A 15,302-nucleotide genomic window follows, 5' to 3' on the forward strand; every position below is an offset into this window, starting at 1 on the left:
CAGATACCAAACCGCTTCAGTAACACACCTGCAACCATTGTATAAAATCAGTAACCGCATTGAATCAGTGTAATTGTAACCTGTGACATGAAGTGGGCAAGAAATAAAAAATTGAAAGTTTACCTTACTGCGTCAACCATGTCTTTCTGAAAATGTATTATTGAGGCTGGTATGTTTATAGTAGTGAGGCATTCCGCTCTCGCACAGTTCATATCCTGAAGTGCCCTGCCGGGCCTTACATAAACTAGGACCCCTACTGCCTCAGCATTTGCCATATTGTTGATCTGCAAAGAAACAGATATAAAAACAATTACCTAGAATACAATAATAAACATATAGGTGAGTGTCAAAGGCAAACTACAGCAGATGCTGGAAATCTGAAATATAAACAGAAAATGCTGGAAATACTCAGCAGGTCAGGCAGCATCTGTGTAGAGAGAAACAGAGTTAACATTTCAGGTCGGTGACCCTTCGTCAGAACTGGAACGGGTTACAGGTGTAGCAGGTTTTAAGCAAGCAGAGGCAGGGAAAAGAGGGATGAAAGGAAAGAAAAAAAGTGCCATCTTTTGGTTGAGATGTTAAACCGAGGTCCGTCTGCTCTCTCAGGTGGACGTAAAAAGATCCCATGGCATTATTTTGAAGAAGAGCAGGGAGTTTTCCTCAATGTCCTGGCCAATATTTGTCCTTCAATCAACATCACTAAAAAACAGATTATCTGGTCATTATCACTTTGTGGGAGCATGCTGTATGCAAATTAGCTGCTGCATTTCCTACATTACAACAGTGACTACACTTCAAAAGTACTTAATTGGCTGTAAAGCACTTTGGGACGTCCGGCGGTCGTGAAAGGCACTATATAAATGCAAGCCTTTCTTTTTTTTTCTTATAGGCAGCTTGCCATTTGAGAGAACGGGAAATCTGGCAGGTCTTGATTGGGCTGTAGCAGCCCCTTACAGGGGAGAGGTGGAAGCTTCAGGAGCGAAAGGGAGCAGCAGATTATAGTGCAACTGCAGTAAAAATGGGTCCCTGGCTGCAGCTAAGGGTTCCTTTAAATACTGCTGGAAATTGCCGTCTCTGAACTTGTATCACCTATTTGGGCAGCTTGATGAACTGTCAGAAGAATCAGGTAGAGACAAAAATGGTGCCAAGGTCGTAACTGATTCTGACAGGATCGGATCAGCTGCCTGTTTTACACCCCACCCGAATGTAAAACCGGGCGGGGTATATAATGGCCAGCCAATCCACTACCACTTATTTTACACACCAATCAAAGTTGAAAGTTTTCACACAAAGTGCAGGATTTTCATTGGGCCGTGGAGGCGGGATTGGAGGCGTATGGGGGGTTAAAATCTCAAAATTGGGGGGCACGAACCCATCCCGCCCCCATGCCAGTTTCAAAGGAGGCAGATACCCGACCTGTGCTGGGAGCCGCCTCCCTGAGGCGGGAAGGGGATTAGTGCCAATTAACTGCCAGTTAACAGGTAGTTAACAGGCAGTTTTTAGCCTAATCCCTATTTTTATTCCTGAAGTGTGGGATTCCCGATGGCTCCAAACCACGCCAGGTTAGCGAGGCGGACCGTCAGGCTGAAGGGCTTGGAGGGTTCGAGATGTCCAGTGTTCAGGTGAGTGATGGGTGCATGAGTGCCGAGGTAAGCGTGTTTAGTGTGTGTAAAGTGTTTAAAGAAGTTTTACTTACCTTTACAGCCTTCCTTCCTTCCTTCAGGTCTCGGGAGTCCCTCATCTCACCGGCACAGAATGCAGAATGGCCGCGAGCTGTCAAAAGTTGCAGCATTCAGCTTTCTGTTCTGGAGAGATCTCTAAATCAGCCCGAGGGGAAGGAATTAACTTGGAGTACAGATTGTCAGTGTTTGACAGCTTCAAAGAGCTGTCAAATGCTGATATTTCATCTGTCAAAAGCTCTTGACAGATGAAATGTCAATCTGTGACGTCACCTGTTGCCGGGTGGCCCTTAATTGGCCTGCTGAGCCCGCTGGGCGGGCTCAACAAGGTCAAATCAAGTGAAAATCGCCTGGGTTGGCCACAACTTGATGGAGGCGGGACTACACGCCTCCAGTATTAAAATCCAGCCCAAAGAGTAGAAGAGACTTCTAACTCAAAGGTATGAGGTTATTGAAGCCCTGGCCAATATTTATCCCTCAATCAACATCACTAAAACAGATTATCTGGTTGTTATCACATTGCTGTTTGTGGGACCTTGCTGTGCACAAATTGGCTGCTGCGTTTCCTACATTACAACAGTAACTACACTTCAAAAAGCACTTCATTGCTTGAGGTCATGAAAGGCACTATATAAATGCAAGACTTTATTTTATTTAAAAACAAATGACACTTCTTCAAATTAAGACCACAACAAAAAATACATAGATATTATTATAACTTACCTAGCCAAGTTTGAAAATTATACTCAGATGTTTATAGTCCCTGCTGTCAGGTCATACTTATATTAGCCTCAATGAATTTTAAAAATAATTCTCATAAAAATGGCAGTGCTTGCAGCATATTAGTGCTAAACATTTCCTTTTTCAATTGTGAAGTTTTGATCTTCATCCTCAACAATATCAAATAGGTTTTCAAAATCTGTGCAACAAAAACATTCCACTAGCCTTTAAATCCATCTCCTGGACAAAAAGGAGATAGATTTATGGGCTGGGAGACTTTTTATTGTACAGATACATCAATTCAACAAAAATGGATTATACTGACTCTATTACAGAAGACTAGATCCTGATACCTGTTCAAAATTTTTGTACCCATTCATCAAACCTTAACTGAAAGTTTATAATCTTTTTAAGAAGGCTTTATTTTTGTCACAAACACAAAGAGCAAACTGAGTCAACCTGACAGTAATCAGACCGGTCTTGTTCTCTGCAAGACAAAAACCTAAACAGTTGGAAATCCAGTACCAAGAAATACTTGTTCTGCCTGGTGTACACTAAGCTATATAGACTAATGTGTTACAATAGCAAAATACTGTGGATGCTGGCAATCTGAAATAACAACAGAAAATGCTGGAAACACTCAGCAGGCCAGGCAGCATCCGTGGAGAGAGAAACAGAGTTAACGTTTCAGGTCTGAGACCCTTCATCAGAACTGGAAAAAGCTGGAGATGTAACAGGTTTTAAACAGGTGGGGGGGGAGGGGAGGAAGGAACTGAAGGAACATTCTGTGCTAAGGTAGGAGGCAGGAAAGATAAAGGGCTGGGTTTTCATTGAGCAGGCGGGTAGGAGGCGGGACTACAACTTTCGGGGTTGTAGTCCCGCCTCCATCGAGTTGTAGCCAACCCACGTGATTTTGACTTGATTGACCTTGTTGAGCCCACCCAGCGGGCTCAGCAGGCCAATTAAGGGCCACCCGGCAACAGGTGACGTCACAGATTGATATTTCATCTGTCAAGACCTTTTGACAGATGAAATATCAGCGTTCAATAGCTGTTTGAAGCTGTCAAACACTGATAATCTGTACTCTAAATTCATTCCTTCCTCTCAGGCTGATTTAGAGATTTCTCCGGAGCTGAATGCTGCAATTTTTGACAGCTCGCGGCCATTCTGCTTTCTGTGCCGGTGAGATGAGGGACTCCCAAGACCTGAAGGAAGGCCGTAAAGGTAAGTAAAACTTCTTTAAGCACTTTAAACACGCCAAACACATTTACCTCTGCACTCATGCACCCACTCACCTGAACATCGGACATCTCGACCCCTCCAAGCCCTTCAGCCCGCCTCGCTAATTTGGCGTGGTTTGGAACCATCGGGAATCCCACACTTCAAGAATGAAAATAGGGATTAGGCTAAAAACTGCCTGTTAACAGGCAGTTAATTGGCACGAATCCCCTTCCCGCCTCCGGGAGGCGGGTCCCAGTGCGCGTCGGGTACCCGCCTCCTTTGAAACTGGGGTCGGGATGGGTTCGCGCCCCCTGATTTCGGGATTTTAACCCCCCACACGCCTCCAATCCCGCCTCCACGACCCAATGAAAATCCTGCCCAAAATGTTGCAAATGGGGATGGCAAAATCATACAGCCTGAAAAATGGGGGCAGGGGTTATTGTCTGAAATTGTTGAATTCAATGTTGAGTCCAGAAGGCTGTAAAGTGCCTAATCGAAAGATGAGGTGCTGTTCTTCAAGCTTACGTTAAGCTTCATTGGAACAATGTAAGAGCCCAAGGGCAGAGAGATCAGAGTGGGAGTGAAGTGGAGAATTAAAGTGACAGGCAACCGGAAGCTCAGGGTCACCCTTACGGACTGAATGGAGGTGTTCCGCAAAGCGGTCGCCCAATCTGCGTTTGGTCTCTCCAATGTAGAGGAGACCGCATCGTGAGCAGCGAATACAGTATATTAAATTGTCAGAAGTACAACTAAATCGCTGTTTCACCTGGAAGGGGTGTTTGAGCCCTGGACAGTGAGAAGGGAGGTGGTAAAAGGCAGGTGTTGCATCTCTTGTGCTTGCACGGGAAAGGTGCCGGGCGAAGAGGAAGGGGTGTTGGGGGTGATTGGGGAGTGGACCAGGGTGTCGCAGAGGGAGTGGTCCCTTCGGAATGCTGAAAGGGGAAGATGCGTTTGGTGGTGGGATCACGTTGGAGGTGGCGGAAGATGATCCGTTGAATATGGAGGGGGTGAAAGGTGAGGATAAGGGGAACCTTATCGTGGTTCCGGGACGGAGGCGAAGGGGTGAGAGCAGAAGTGCGGGAAATGGAACGAACATGGTCAAGGGCCGTGTCAACCACACTAATGTGTTCAATGGTTTGTACTTAGTTTGCCAATCTCAGGGGAGCAGCAGAGGGGCCACAACAACAAGTTGTATTTATGTAGCGTCGTTACTATAGTTAAACATTCCAAGGCCCTTCACAGGAGCGTAATCAAACAAAATTTGACACCGAACCACATAAGCAGATATTCGGACAGTTGACCAAACGTTTAGTCAAACAGGAAAGTTTTAAGGAGCGTCTTAAAGGAGGAGATAAAGGTAGAGAGACAGAGGTTTAGGGAAGGAATTCTAGAACACACTTCACCAGTCCTGGGCAAGGGAGTGGGGGCTATGGGCGGGTGGGAGGGAATTAGGCCCCCAAGCCCGATTGCTATTCACCCTGGAATGGCATGCATCCCTGGGCAATATGTTAAGAGAGAAACAGATTTGATGTTGCAATAACCCCACAGTTGAACAGCCCACAAGAATGGCCTGTGGATAGCCATTATCACCAGTGAAACTATACCCCAGCATGAATCATTACCTTCAGGAGTAAAGGGAGAAAAGTGAAATAGGAAAAACAAAATAAAAAGATAAACATTACAATGAGCTGAAATTTCTGAAAGTTTGTACGAAATAGTACAGCAAGCATAATATAATTTCTGTAATTTTCTGTTTGATTTTTGATCATTACGCCACTCAATTTTATTTAATATTAATATAATCACACAGTACGGTGCACTGAGCACTAACACATTGTTCTGTTAAATGGCAAAACTTTGGTTTTGCACTGGTGGTTCCCCATATTGCAAACTCTTAACATTACCTCTGTCATCAGGGGCAACTTCTATCTGGAGACGATACACTTCACTTGTGCAGGGAAGAAAGAGAAGACAAGTCACTTGAGACTATTCTAGTATACCTTAGTGGCCAGCTCAACTGCATATCTTCTTAGATGGTAAACACTTACTGTCAAGTGACTTGTGCGCCAGGATTAACCCAGTATATAGGTCTGCTCAGCACCACAAGTGGGGCCCATCTGGGGACTCAGGCCTAGAGCTCCATTAAAATCCCACCTCCACTGTAGATGTCTATAGGGGGATGATTGGGCCACATGGAAAAAAAGTTATTTGCCAGAGGTTTAGGGAGGAATTCCAGATCATAGGGCCAAGATGGCTGAAGGCATGGCTGACAATAGTGGGGAGAAGGGAGTGGGGGGGATGCACAAAGGGTAAAGTTGGAGGAACACAGAGCTCTTGCAGGGTTTTGTGGCTGGAGGAGGTTACAGAGATAGGGAGAAGCAAGGCCATGACGAGTTTTAAACACAAAGATGAGAATTTGAAATTTGATGTGTTGGGAAACTTCAAATTTGTAAAAGTTAATTTTCAGTGCCAGAGAGGTTGTTTGGCAGTAATTAATACTTATCACGCCGTTAAAAAATTACTGACACTGGAATGGACAAGCCCTAACTTTTTCTGGTGAGTTTAGTGTGTATCTATCATGTAAGTGCAACAACTTCATGCCATTCCATGTGATTCAATGCAGAGTCTCTCAGCGAGATACAGTTATAACGTAGCTTCAGGAGAAGCAGGGCAACTCGGACAGCAACTGCTGCGTTTAACTGCGCATGTGCGGATGCCGGAAGTTGCCCTCTGAGTTGCACTTTAATAAAGGTGAGCACTGATAGCTTCACTGTAATTTTTACTGCAAAATCCGGACCAATATTTTTAGGTGCAATATTTTCAGTGCACTGTACTGTGTGATTATATTAATTTTAATAGATTAAAAAATTGGAGGACGAGTAGCGCTATTAATGAAGAATGAAATGCATGTTGTAAAGAGGACTAATGTACTTAGTCAATGTAGTTACAGTAGTTAGAAATTAAAGATAAAAAGGGATTATTATATTAGTGGGGTTGTACTACACATTTCCCGTAATTGTGGGTGGGAAATGGAAGAGGAAATTTGTAGACAAATGAGGGAGATGAGTAGGAATAACCAAATTATTGTTCCAGGAAATGTTAATTATCCACTCATTGATTGGGACAGGGAGTAAATGGAAGAAAAGAAAATTCCTATAATGTGTTCAGACTTATTCCTCAAGCAGAATGTTTACATGCTTACAATGGGAAAGGCATTGTGAGATCAAGTTATGAGTAATGAAATAGAAAAAGGAGATGAGTTAAATGTGAGTGAGCCCCTCAAGCGTAGTGACCATAATATGCTAAGGTTTAAGATCCAAATAGAAAGGGGAGAAAAACAAGGGGGGTGAAATTTAACTTGGGGGGGGGGGGGGGGGGGCACAAAATGGCCGGTAGTGGATCAGCCGACCTTTCTACACCCCACACAATTTTCTTTGTCATTGATTTCCATTACCGCCAATATTGCGCTCTACTAAAGTTGAATTTCACACCACGGGGACCAGATTGTAACAGACCGGACTTCAGCAAGATGAGGAGTGAACTAGCTCAGGTGAGGTGCATAGATACATTTTCACACAGCTCTAGATCAACAATGGGATATTTTTTTTAAAAGGAGTTATAAAGTTGCAGAATAAATACAAACCGTTTTAAAAATGAAAACAACTTCAAGTTTCAGAATGCTGAGGATGGATAAATAGATTAGAAACAAACGAAAATTGAATAGGTGGGCATATGGAATGTTCAAGTATAGTAAAAATAAGAGCGATTATGAGAAAATAAAGAAAGATTAAGAAAGGGATAAGGAAAGCAAGGGGGAGGAGTATGAGGAGAGAATCTCAACAAGTATTAAAAACAGTAAAGTATTCCACAAATATATCAGTAAAAATAGAATTGCTAAATGGGAGGTTGGTACCGAGCAGAGGTTATTGAGTTAGTAGAGGATAAGCGGAAAATGGTAGGCATACTTAACAAGTACTTTGTTTCAGTCTTTACAAATGATATTGGGTGAAAATATTAGAGAAGTTAATTAAATTAAAGGACAAATTGCTAGGACCTGATGGAATACATTCAAGGATCCTGAGGGAAATAGGGAAAGAAATAATGAAGACCCCAGAAATTTTATTTCAGGGTTCTATTGAGCGAGGATGTTGCCAGAGGACTGAAGAGTGTCCAATGTGATAAATAATTTCAAAAAGAGAGAGTGTTAACCTGGTAATCCACTCAGAGGCAGCGGCAGCAGCGGGACATAAAGGAGAGAGAGGAGGGACAGCGCGGACCTAATTGGAGGCAGAGGTGGAGGGACAGCGCGGACCTAATTGGAGGCAGAGGTGGAGATACATAAAGGGGAGAGGAGGGACGGCGTGGACCTAATCGGAGGCAGAGGTGGCGGGACATAAAGGAGAGAGAGGAGGAACAGCGCAGACCTAATCGGAGGCAGAGGTGGCGGGACATAAAGGAAAGAGAGGAGGAACAGCGCGGGCCAAATCGGAGGCAGAGGCAGAGGGACATAAAGGAGAGAGAGGAGGGACGGCGCAGGCCAAATTGGAAGCAGAGGCGGAGGGATATAAAGGAGAGAGAGGAGGGACAGTGTGGACCTAATTGGAGGCAGAGGCGGAGGGACATAAAGGAGAGGAGGGACAGCGCGGACCTAATTGAAGACGGTATCAGCGGAGGCGAACCTTCCATGATTTCCCCAAAAAAAGATGTGATGTCATAGGGCTGCAGGTATGTCATTGGTTGGTGAGTATTAAGGTTTTTTTTTCTCTCTAAACTAAGAGAGTGGTTTAAACTAGAAGCGGGAAACTATAACATACTGTATTCAATTTATAGCTTAACTAGTTAAACGAATTAATATAACTATAAATAATCGATGACTAAAGACTTTAACTAATTAAATAAATAAAATAAGGCTAGACTAAGATATGGCAGGGCAGGTTGTGTGTCTGGACTGCAGTATGAGGGAGTTTGTGGACAGCGAGACTGTCCCGAGCGAATACATCTGCAGGGGATGTCTCCAACTCGAATCTCTCCGGCTCAGAGACAGAGTCATTGAGCTGGAGTGCGAGTTGGAGACACTACAACACATAAGGGAGGGAGAGGAATTTCTGGACAGTTTTATCCACAATACAGTCACACCCCAGAGGAAAGCACAAGTTCAGGAAAGGGAGGGTGTAACTGTTAGGGAGACGGGTAGCGGAGATTTGGGAGAAGTTGAGAAGGAGGGTCCCGCCGACACTGTTCCTGTCCAACAGGTACGATGTACTTGCTACCTGTGAGCACAAGGAGAAAGACTGCAGGGAGGACAGCCACAATGCAGACCAAGGCACCATGGCTCAGAAGGCTGTCCAAGGGGGGGGGGGGGGGGGGGTGCGGGGGAGAGCAGAATAGAAATGTGGTAGTGATAGGGGACTCTATAATTAGGGGGATAAATAGCGTCCTCTACAGCCAAGAATTAGAATCCCGAAGGGTGTGTTGCCTACCCTGGTACCAGGGTAAGGGCTATCTCACAGCAGCTGGAGAGGAATTTAGAAAGGGAGGGGGTAAATCCAGTTGTCGTGGTCCATGTTGGAACCAACGACATAGATAGGAACAGGGAGGAAGTTGTGCTGAAAGAGTATCAGCAGTTAGGATCTAAATTAAAAAGCAGGACCTCGAGGGTAATAATGTCTGGATTATTGCCTGAGCCACGTGCAAATTGGCATAGAAGCAGACAGATCAGCAGAATTAACACGTGGCTAAAGGGCTGGTGTGGGAAAGAGGGGTGTCCATTTCACGGAACACCCGCACCGGTTCTGGGCCAGGAAGGAACTGTACTGATGGGATGGGCTCCACCTGAACCGGAATGGGACCCGTGTCCTAGCGGAAAGGGTAAATACGGAGGTAGAAAAGGCTTTAAACTAGTAGGATGGGGGGAGGGATCTACAAGAGACGTAACCAGCCTAAATAGAAACAAAACAGGAAAAGAGAGCATAGGAAAGAATAAAGCAAGGGAGGACATTGATGGCAAGGGAATAAATAGAGTTATAGAACAGGAGTCTAAAAAGATGGTTAAACATAAAGTGAGAGGAAATCCTATTTAAAATGACTTAAACTGTCTGTACAGCAATGCACAGTGTCCGCAATAAAACAGGGGAGCTGGAGGCAATCATGCGTTGCGACGAGCCAGACATAGTAGGGATTACTCAGTCATGGCTACAGAAAAATCAGGACTGGGAATTAAACATTGCAGGGTATAAGATATTTAGAAAAGATAGGGAGGGAAAAAGGGGAGGTGGCATAACTGTACTTATTAGAAAAAAGTGACGCAGATATCAGCAAGACAAAAATAGAATCCATATGGATAGAGATACAAAAATAATAAAGGATCAATCACACTAATAGGCGTAGTCTACAGACCACCTAATAGTGGAAGGGAGGTGGAGGAAGAAATATGTAGACAAATTAGGGAAATGAGTAAAAAACATAGAATAATAATCATGGGGGATTTTAACTACCCCGATATTAATTAGACAGAAGAGGTAGGTAAAGGGGCTAAGGGAATGGAGTTCCTACAATGTGTACAGGACTCTTTTCTAACCCAATATGTAAAAAGCCCAACAAGGGAGGATTTGCTATTGGATCTAGTAATGGGGAATGAACCAGAGCAGATAAGAGAAGTAAAAGTAGGAGAACATATAGACAATAGTGGCCATAATACAATACGCTTTAAGATGATATAATTGAGTAGGACATAAGTTTGACGAAAACCAGGTTAACAGATGGGAGAAAAGCTGATTTTGAGGGGCTGAGAATAGAACTTGGGAAAATAAAATGGGCAACAATATTGGTAAACAACGATATAGAACAGCAACAGGAAACATTTAAAACGGTGTTCAACAGAGTGCAGGGAAAATATATTCCGCTAAAAGGAAAGAACTAAACAATAATGAGACTCCATGGATGAATAAAGTCATAAGGGAACAATTGAGAGTAAGGAAAGAGGCATACATTAAGCGCATAGACAGCATGGGAGTGCATGATAAGGGAGAAAACAAAAAGATTGCGAGAGAAGTCAAAAAAACAATTAGAGAGGCAAAAAGGAACTATGAAATTAAATTATCAAGGAACATAAAACAAAATAGTAAAATATTTTATAGGCACATCAATAAAAGGTTGGGATGGGAATAGCGCCATTAAGGGATAGACAGGAAAATACGATAGGTAACGATAGAGATAGCAGAAATACTAAATAATTATTTTGCTTCAGTATTTACCAGGGGAAAAAAAACAGGTGGACGTGACATTGGATGATGAGATTAGTAATGTGATAAGTCCATTTAAAATTAAAACAGGGGATTAAATAAACTAATGAAGCTCAAAGAGGATAAAACTGCTGGTCCGGATGGATTGCATCCACGCATATTAAAAGAATCTAGGGAAGAGATAGCAGAGGCATTACTACACATCTTATATATATAAAATGGTATGTCTCTCTGTCTGTCTCTCTCGCTGTCTCGCTATACAATCAAAAGTTATAGAGCGTACCTACACATATGTTATATCAAAAGAAAGCTCATCATTAGGGGACTCTTGTAGGTGTATTTACTTTTTGGACAAAAATTGTGCCGACGGTATCCAAAAAACGTTCAAAATTCCGCTCATTATCCGCTCATTTGCATCGAGTGGGGGCGGGTTCATTGTGTGCGCGGGCAGGCCATCCTAGAGTTGAGTGACGTGATGACTGACCAATCCTACAGTTCAGTGACCTGACGGTTGACCAATCCGTGCGTGTGTGGGCGGGCCTTATCATTCTGAACCGAGGGGAGTAGCCGCCATCTTGATTCCAAACTGTTCTTTTCTTTTTCCCACTTTCTGCGTGTTTCTTTTCAAATCTACATTTCCAGCAAAAAAAAAGTTGCTTTTAAAACACAAATTGTTTTTAAAAAAAGTTAATTAATTTGTAAATCTTTTCTCTAACATCTAGAATTTTCCTACCTTTCACCGTTTTTCCAGGCCCGTAAGCCTGGGCCTCTGTTGCCCAGCCACGCCCGAGCTAGGCACCTCCCGTCGCGCTCAACAAGCAGCTCGTGATCGCCGCCATCTTTGTGAAGGCTGAAGGGGGTGGGCCTGAGCCGAGCATCGCCACCGCCGCCATCTTAGTAAAGGCGGGTGGGGCAGGAGTCAGCGCGCGCGACTTGAGTCCAGCCGGGCCTCACGCGGTAGGTTGTGCGGCGTCGTCGCTCTCTCTGCTCTTGAAGCCGGCTCGGGCGGGGCTCGGGAGATCGGGGTTTGGCAAATCAGGGCTCGGGGGCGGGGCTCAGGAGATCGGGCCTCGGGTGATGGGGCGAGCCTCGGGAGATCGGGGGGGCGGGGCTCGGGAGATCGGGGCTCGGGAGATCGGGCCTCGGCTCGAGAGATTGGGGGCGGGGCGGGGCTCGGGCTGACGGGGCGCTCCCCTCCCCCTCCTTCCCCCCGCCCCCTTCTTCCTCCTCCCCCCGCTCCCCATTCTTCCCTCCTCCCCCTCCCCCCCTTCCCTTCCTCCCCCTCCTTCTTCTTCCTCCCCCCTCCCCTTCCTCCCCCCCTTTCCTCCCCCTCCCCTTCCTCCCCCCCTTTCCTCCCCCCTCCCCTTCCTCCCCACCCTTGCCTCCCCCTCCCCCCCCTTCCCCCCCTCCCCCCCTCCCCCCCCCTCCCCCCTCCCCTCCCTTCCTCCCCCCTCCCCCCCTTTCTTCCCCTCCTCCCCCCCTCCCCCCTTTCCCCCTCCTCCCCCCCTCCCTTCCCCCCCCTCCCCCTCCCCCCCTCCTCCCCCCTCCCTCTCCTTCCCCCTCCTCCCTCCCCCCCTCCTCCCCCCCTCCTCCCCCCCCCCCTCCTCCTCCCCCTCCCTCTCCTTCCCCTCCTCCCTCCCCCCTCCCCCCCCCTCTCCCCCTCCCCCCCCCCTCTCCCCCCCCCTTTCCTCCCCTCCCCCCTCCCCTCCCCCCCTTTCCTCTCCCTCCCCCCCCTTTCCTCCCCCCTCCCCCCCTTTCCTCCCCCTCCCCTCCCCCCCTTTCCTCTCCCCTCCCCCCCTTTCCTCCCCCTCCCCTCCTTCCCCCCCTCTCCCCCTCCCCCCCTCCTCCCCCCTCCCTCTCCTTCCCCTCCTCCCTCCCCCCTCCCCCCCCCTCTCCCCCCCCCTTTCCTCCCCACCCCCCCTTCCTCTCCCCTCCCCCCCTTTCCTCCCCCCTCCCCCCCTTTCCTCCCCCCTCCCCTCCCCCCCTTTCCTCTCCCCTCCCCCCCTTTCCTCCCCCCTCCCCTCCCCCCTTTCCTCCCCCCCCTTTTCCTCTCCCCTCCCCCCTCCCCTCCCCCCTTTCCTCCCCCCTTCCCTCTCCCCCTCCCCCCCTTTCCTCTCCCCCTCCCCTCCTTTCCTCTCCCCCCTCCCCTCCCCCCTCTCCCCCCTCTCCTCCTCTCCCCCCTCCTTTCCTCTCCCCCTCCCCCTTTCCTCTCCCCCTCCCCCTCCCCTTCCTCCTCCCTCCTCCCTCCCCTCTCCTCCCCCTCTCCCTTCTCCTTTCCTCCCCCTCTCCCTTCTCCTTTCCTCTCCCATCTCCCCCTTTCCTCCCCCCTCCTTTCCTCCCCCCTCCCTACCCCCTCCCCTCCCCCCCACTCCTCCTTTCCTCCCCCCGCTCCTCCTTTCCTCCCCCCTCCTCCTTTCCTCCCCCGCCTCCCCCTTCCCCCCCTGCCTCCCCCTTCCCCCCCCGCCTCCCCCTTCCCCCCCAGTCGCTCTCTCTCTTCCCCCCAGTCGCTCTCTCTTCCCCCAGTCTCGCACTCTCTCTCTTCCCCCCCAGTCGCTCTCTCTCTTCCCCCCCAGTCGCTCTCTCTCTTCCCCCCGTCGCTCTCTCTCTTCCCCCCCAGTCGCTCTCTCTTCCCCCCCAGTCGCTCTCTCTTCCCCCCGTCGCTCTCTCTTCCCCCCCAGTCGCTCTCTCTTCCCCCCCAGTCGCTCTCTCTTCCCCCCCAGTCGCGCTCTCGCTCTTCCCCCCCCCAGTCGCGCTCTCGCTCTTCCCCCCCAGTCGCGCTCTCGCTCTTCCCCCCCAGTCGCGCTCTCGCTCTTCCCCCCCAGTCGCGCTCTCGCTCTTCCCCCCCAGTCGCGCTCTCGCTCTTCCCCCCCAGTCGCGCTCTCGCTCTTCCCCCCCAGTCGCGCTCTCGCTCTTCCCCCCCAGTCGCGCTCTCGCTCTTCCCCCCCAGTCGCGCTCTCGCTCTTCCCCCCCAGTCGCGCTCTCGCTCTTCCCCCCCAGTCGCGCTCTCGCTCTTCCCCCCCAGTCGCGCTCTCGCTCTTCCCCCCCAGTCGCGCTCTCGCTCTTCCCCCCCAGTCGCGCTCTCGCTCTTCCCCCCCAGTCGCGCTCTCGCTCTTCCCCCCCCAGTCGCGCTCTCGCTCTTCCCCCCCAGTCGCGCTCTCGCTCTTCCCCCCCAGTCGCGCTCTCGCTCTTCCCCCCCAGTCACGCTCTCGCTCTTCCCCCCCAGTCGCGCTCTCGCTCTTCCCCCCCAGTCGCTCTCGCTCTTCCCCCCCAGTCGCTCTCGCTCTTCCCCCCCCAGTCGCTCTCGCTCTTCCCCCCCCAGTCGCTCTCCCCCCCCCCAGTCGCTCTCGCTCTTCCCCCCCCAGTCGCTCTCGCTCTTCCCCCCCAGTCGCTCTCGCTCTTCCCCCCCAGTCGCTCTCGCTCTACCCCCCCAGTCGCTCTCGCTCTTCCCCCCCAGTCGCTCTCTCTCTTCCCCCCCAGTCGCTCTCTCTCTTCCCCCCCAGTCGCTCTCTCTCTTCCCCCCCAGTCGCTCTCTCTCTTCCCCCCCAGTCGCTCTCTCTCTTCCCCCCCAGTCGCTCTCTCTCTTCCCCCCCAGTCGCTCTCTCTCTTCCCCCCCAGTCGCTCTCTCTCTTCCCCCCCAGTCGCTCTCTCTTCCCCCCCAGTCGCTCTCTCTCTCTCTCCCCCCCCCCCCCCCAGTCGCTCTCTCTCTCTCTCTTCCAACAACAACATGCCCTCAAAAGACCTTCGGCACCGCCGGGCACTTTAGCTAGTATTTAATAATTCGTTAGAAAAAAGTGTAGCGCCAGAGGACTGGCGGATAGCTAACTTAATACTGATATTTAAGAAGGGGAATAGAACATGTCCAGGGAATTATAGACCAGTCAGCTTAACATCGGTGGTTGGAAAAATAATGGAATCCCTACTAACGGAGAAAATAGAAGAACACCTAGAAACCAAAAATATAATAATGAATAGTCAGCATGGATTTCAAAAGGGAAAGTTTTGCTTGACCAACCTTATTGAATTTTTTGACAAGGTAACAGAGAGAGTAGACAATGGTAATGCAGTAGATGTAATTTATCTGGATTTTCAAAAGGCCTTCGATAAGGTACCCCATAATAGACTAATGAATAAGGTCAGAGAATGCAGAGTCAGGAGACAAGTAGCAGAATGGATTGCTGGCTGGAATCAGGACAGAAAGCAGAGAGTAGGAGTAACGGGTAGCTATTCACAGTGGCAGAAGGTGGGTAGTGGAACAGTGCTGGGATCACGGTTGGTCACAATTTACATTAACGATTTAGACTTTGGAATCAAAACCACAATTTCTAAATTTGCAGATGACACCAAATTGGGGAGGGATAGTCAATACTGAGGAGGACTTTAACAAATTACAGGGGGACATTAATAAACTTGCAGAATCGGCATATAATTGGCAAATTAAGTT

The 15,302-nt window shown here is 48.6% G+C and overlaps 1 protein-coding gene across 3 annotated transcripts in view; it reads right to left on the minus strand.

Moving 5' to 3' along the window:
- Positions 1–15,302, minus strand: part of ngly2 (N-glycanase 2) — a 334,241-nt gene that overhangs the window by 247,158 nt on the left and 71,781 nt on the right. For all 3 annotated transcript variants that reach the window (XM_085988341.1, XM_085988340.1, XM_085988339.1), the window contains exon 4: positions 124–284. In XM_085988341.1, the coding sequence (XP_085844467.1) occupies positions 124–284 (161 nt within the window). The remainder of the gene's footprint in view (positions 1–123; positions 285–15,302) is intronic.

This window comes from Somniosus microcephalus, chromosome 5 (assembly GCF_052327205.1).
Source record: "Somniosus microcephalus isolate GS21.2 chromosome 5, FLI_Smic_1.0, whole genome shotgun sequence".
Lineage (NCBI taxonomy): Eukaryota > Metazoa > Chordata > Chondrichthyes > Squaliformes > Somniosidae > Somniosus > Somniosus microcephalus.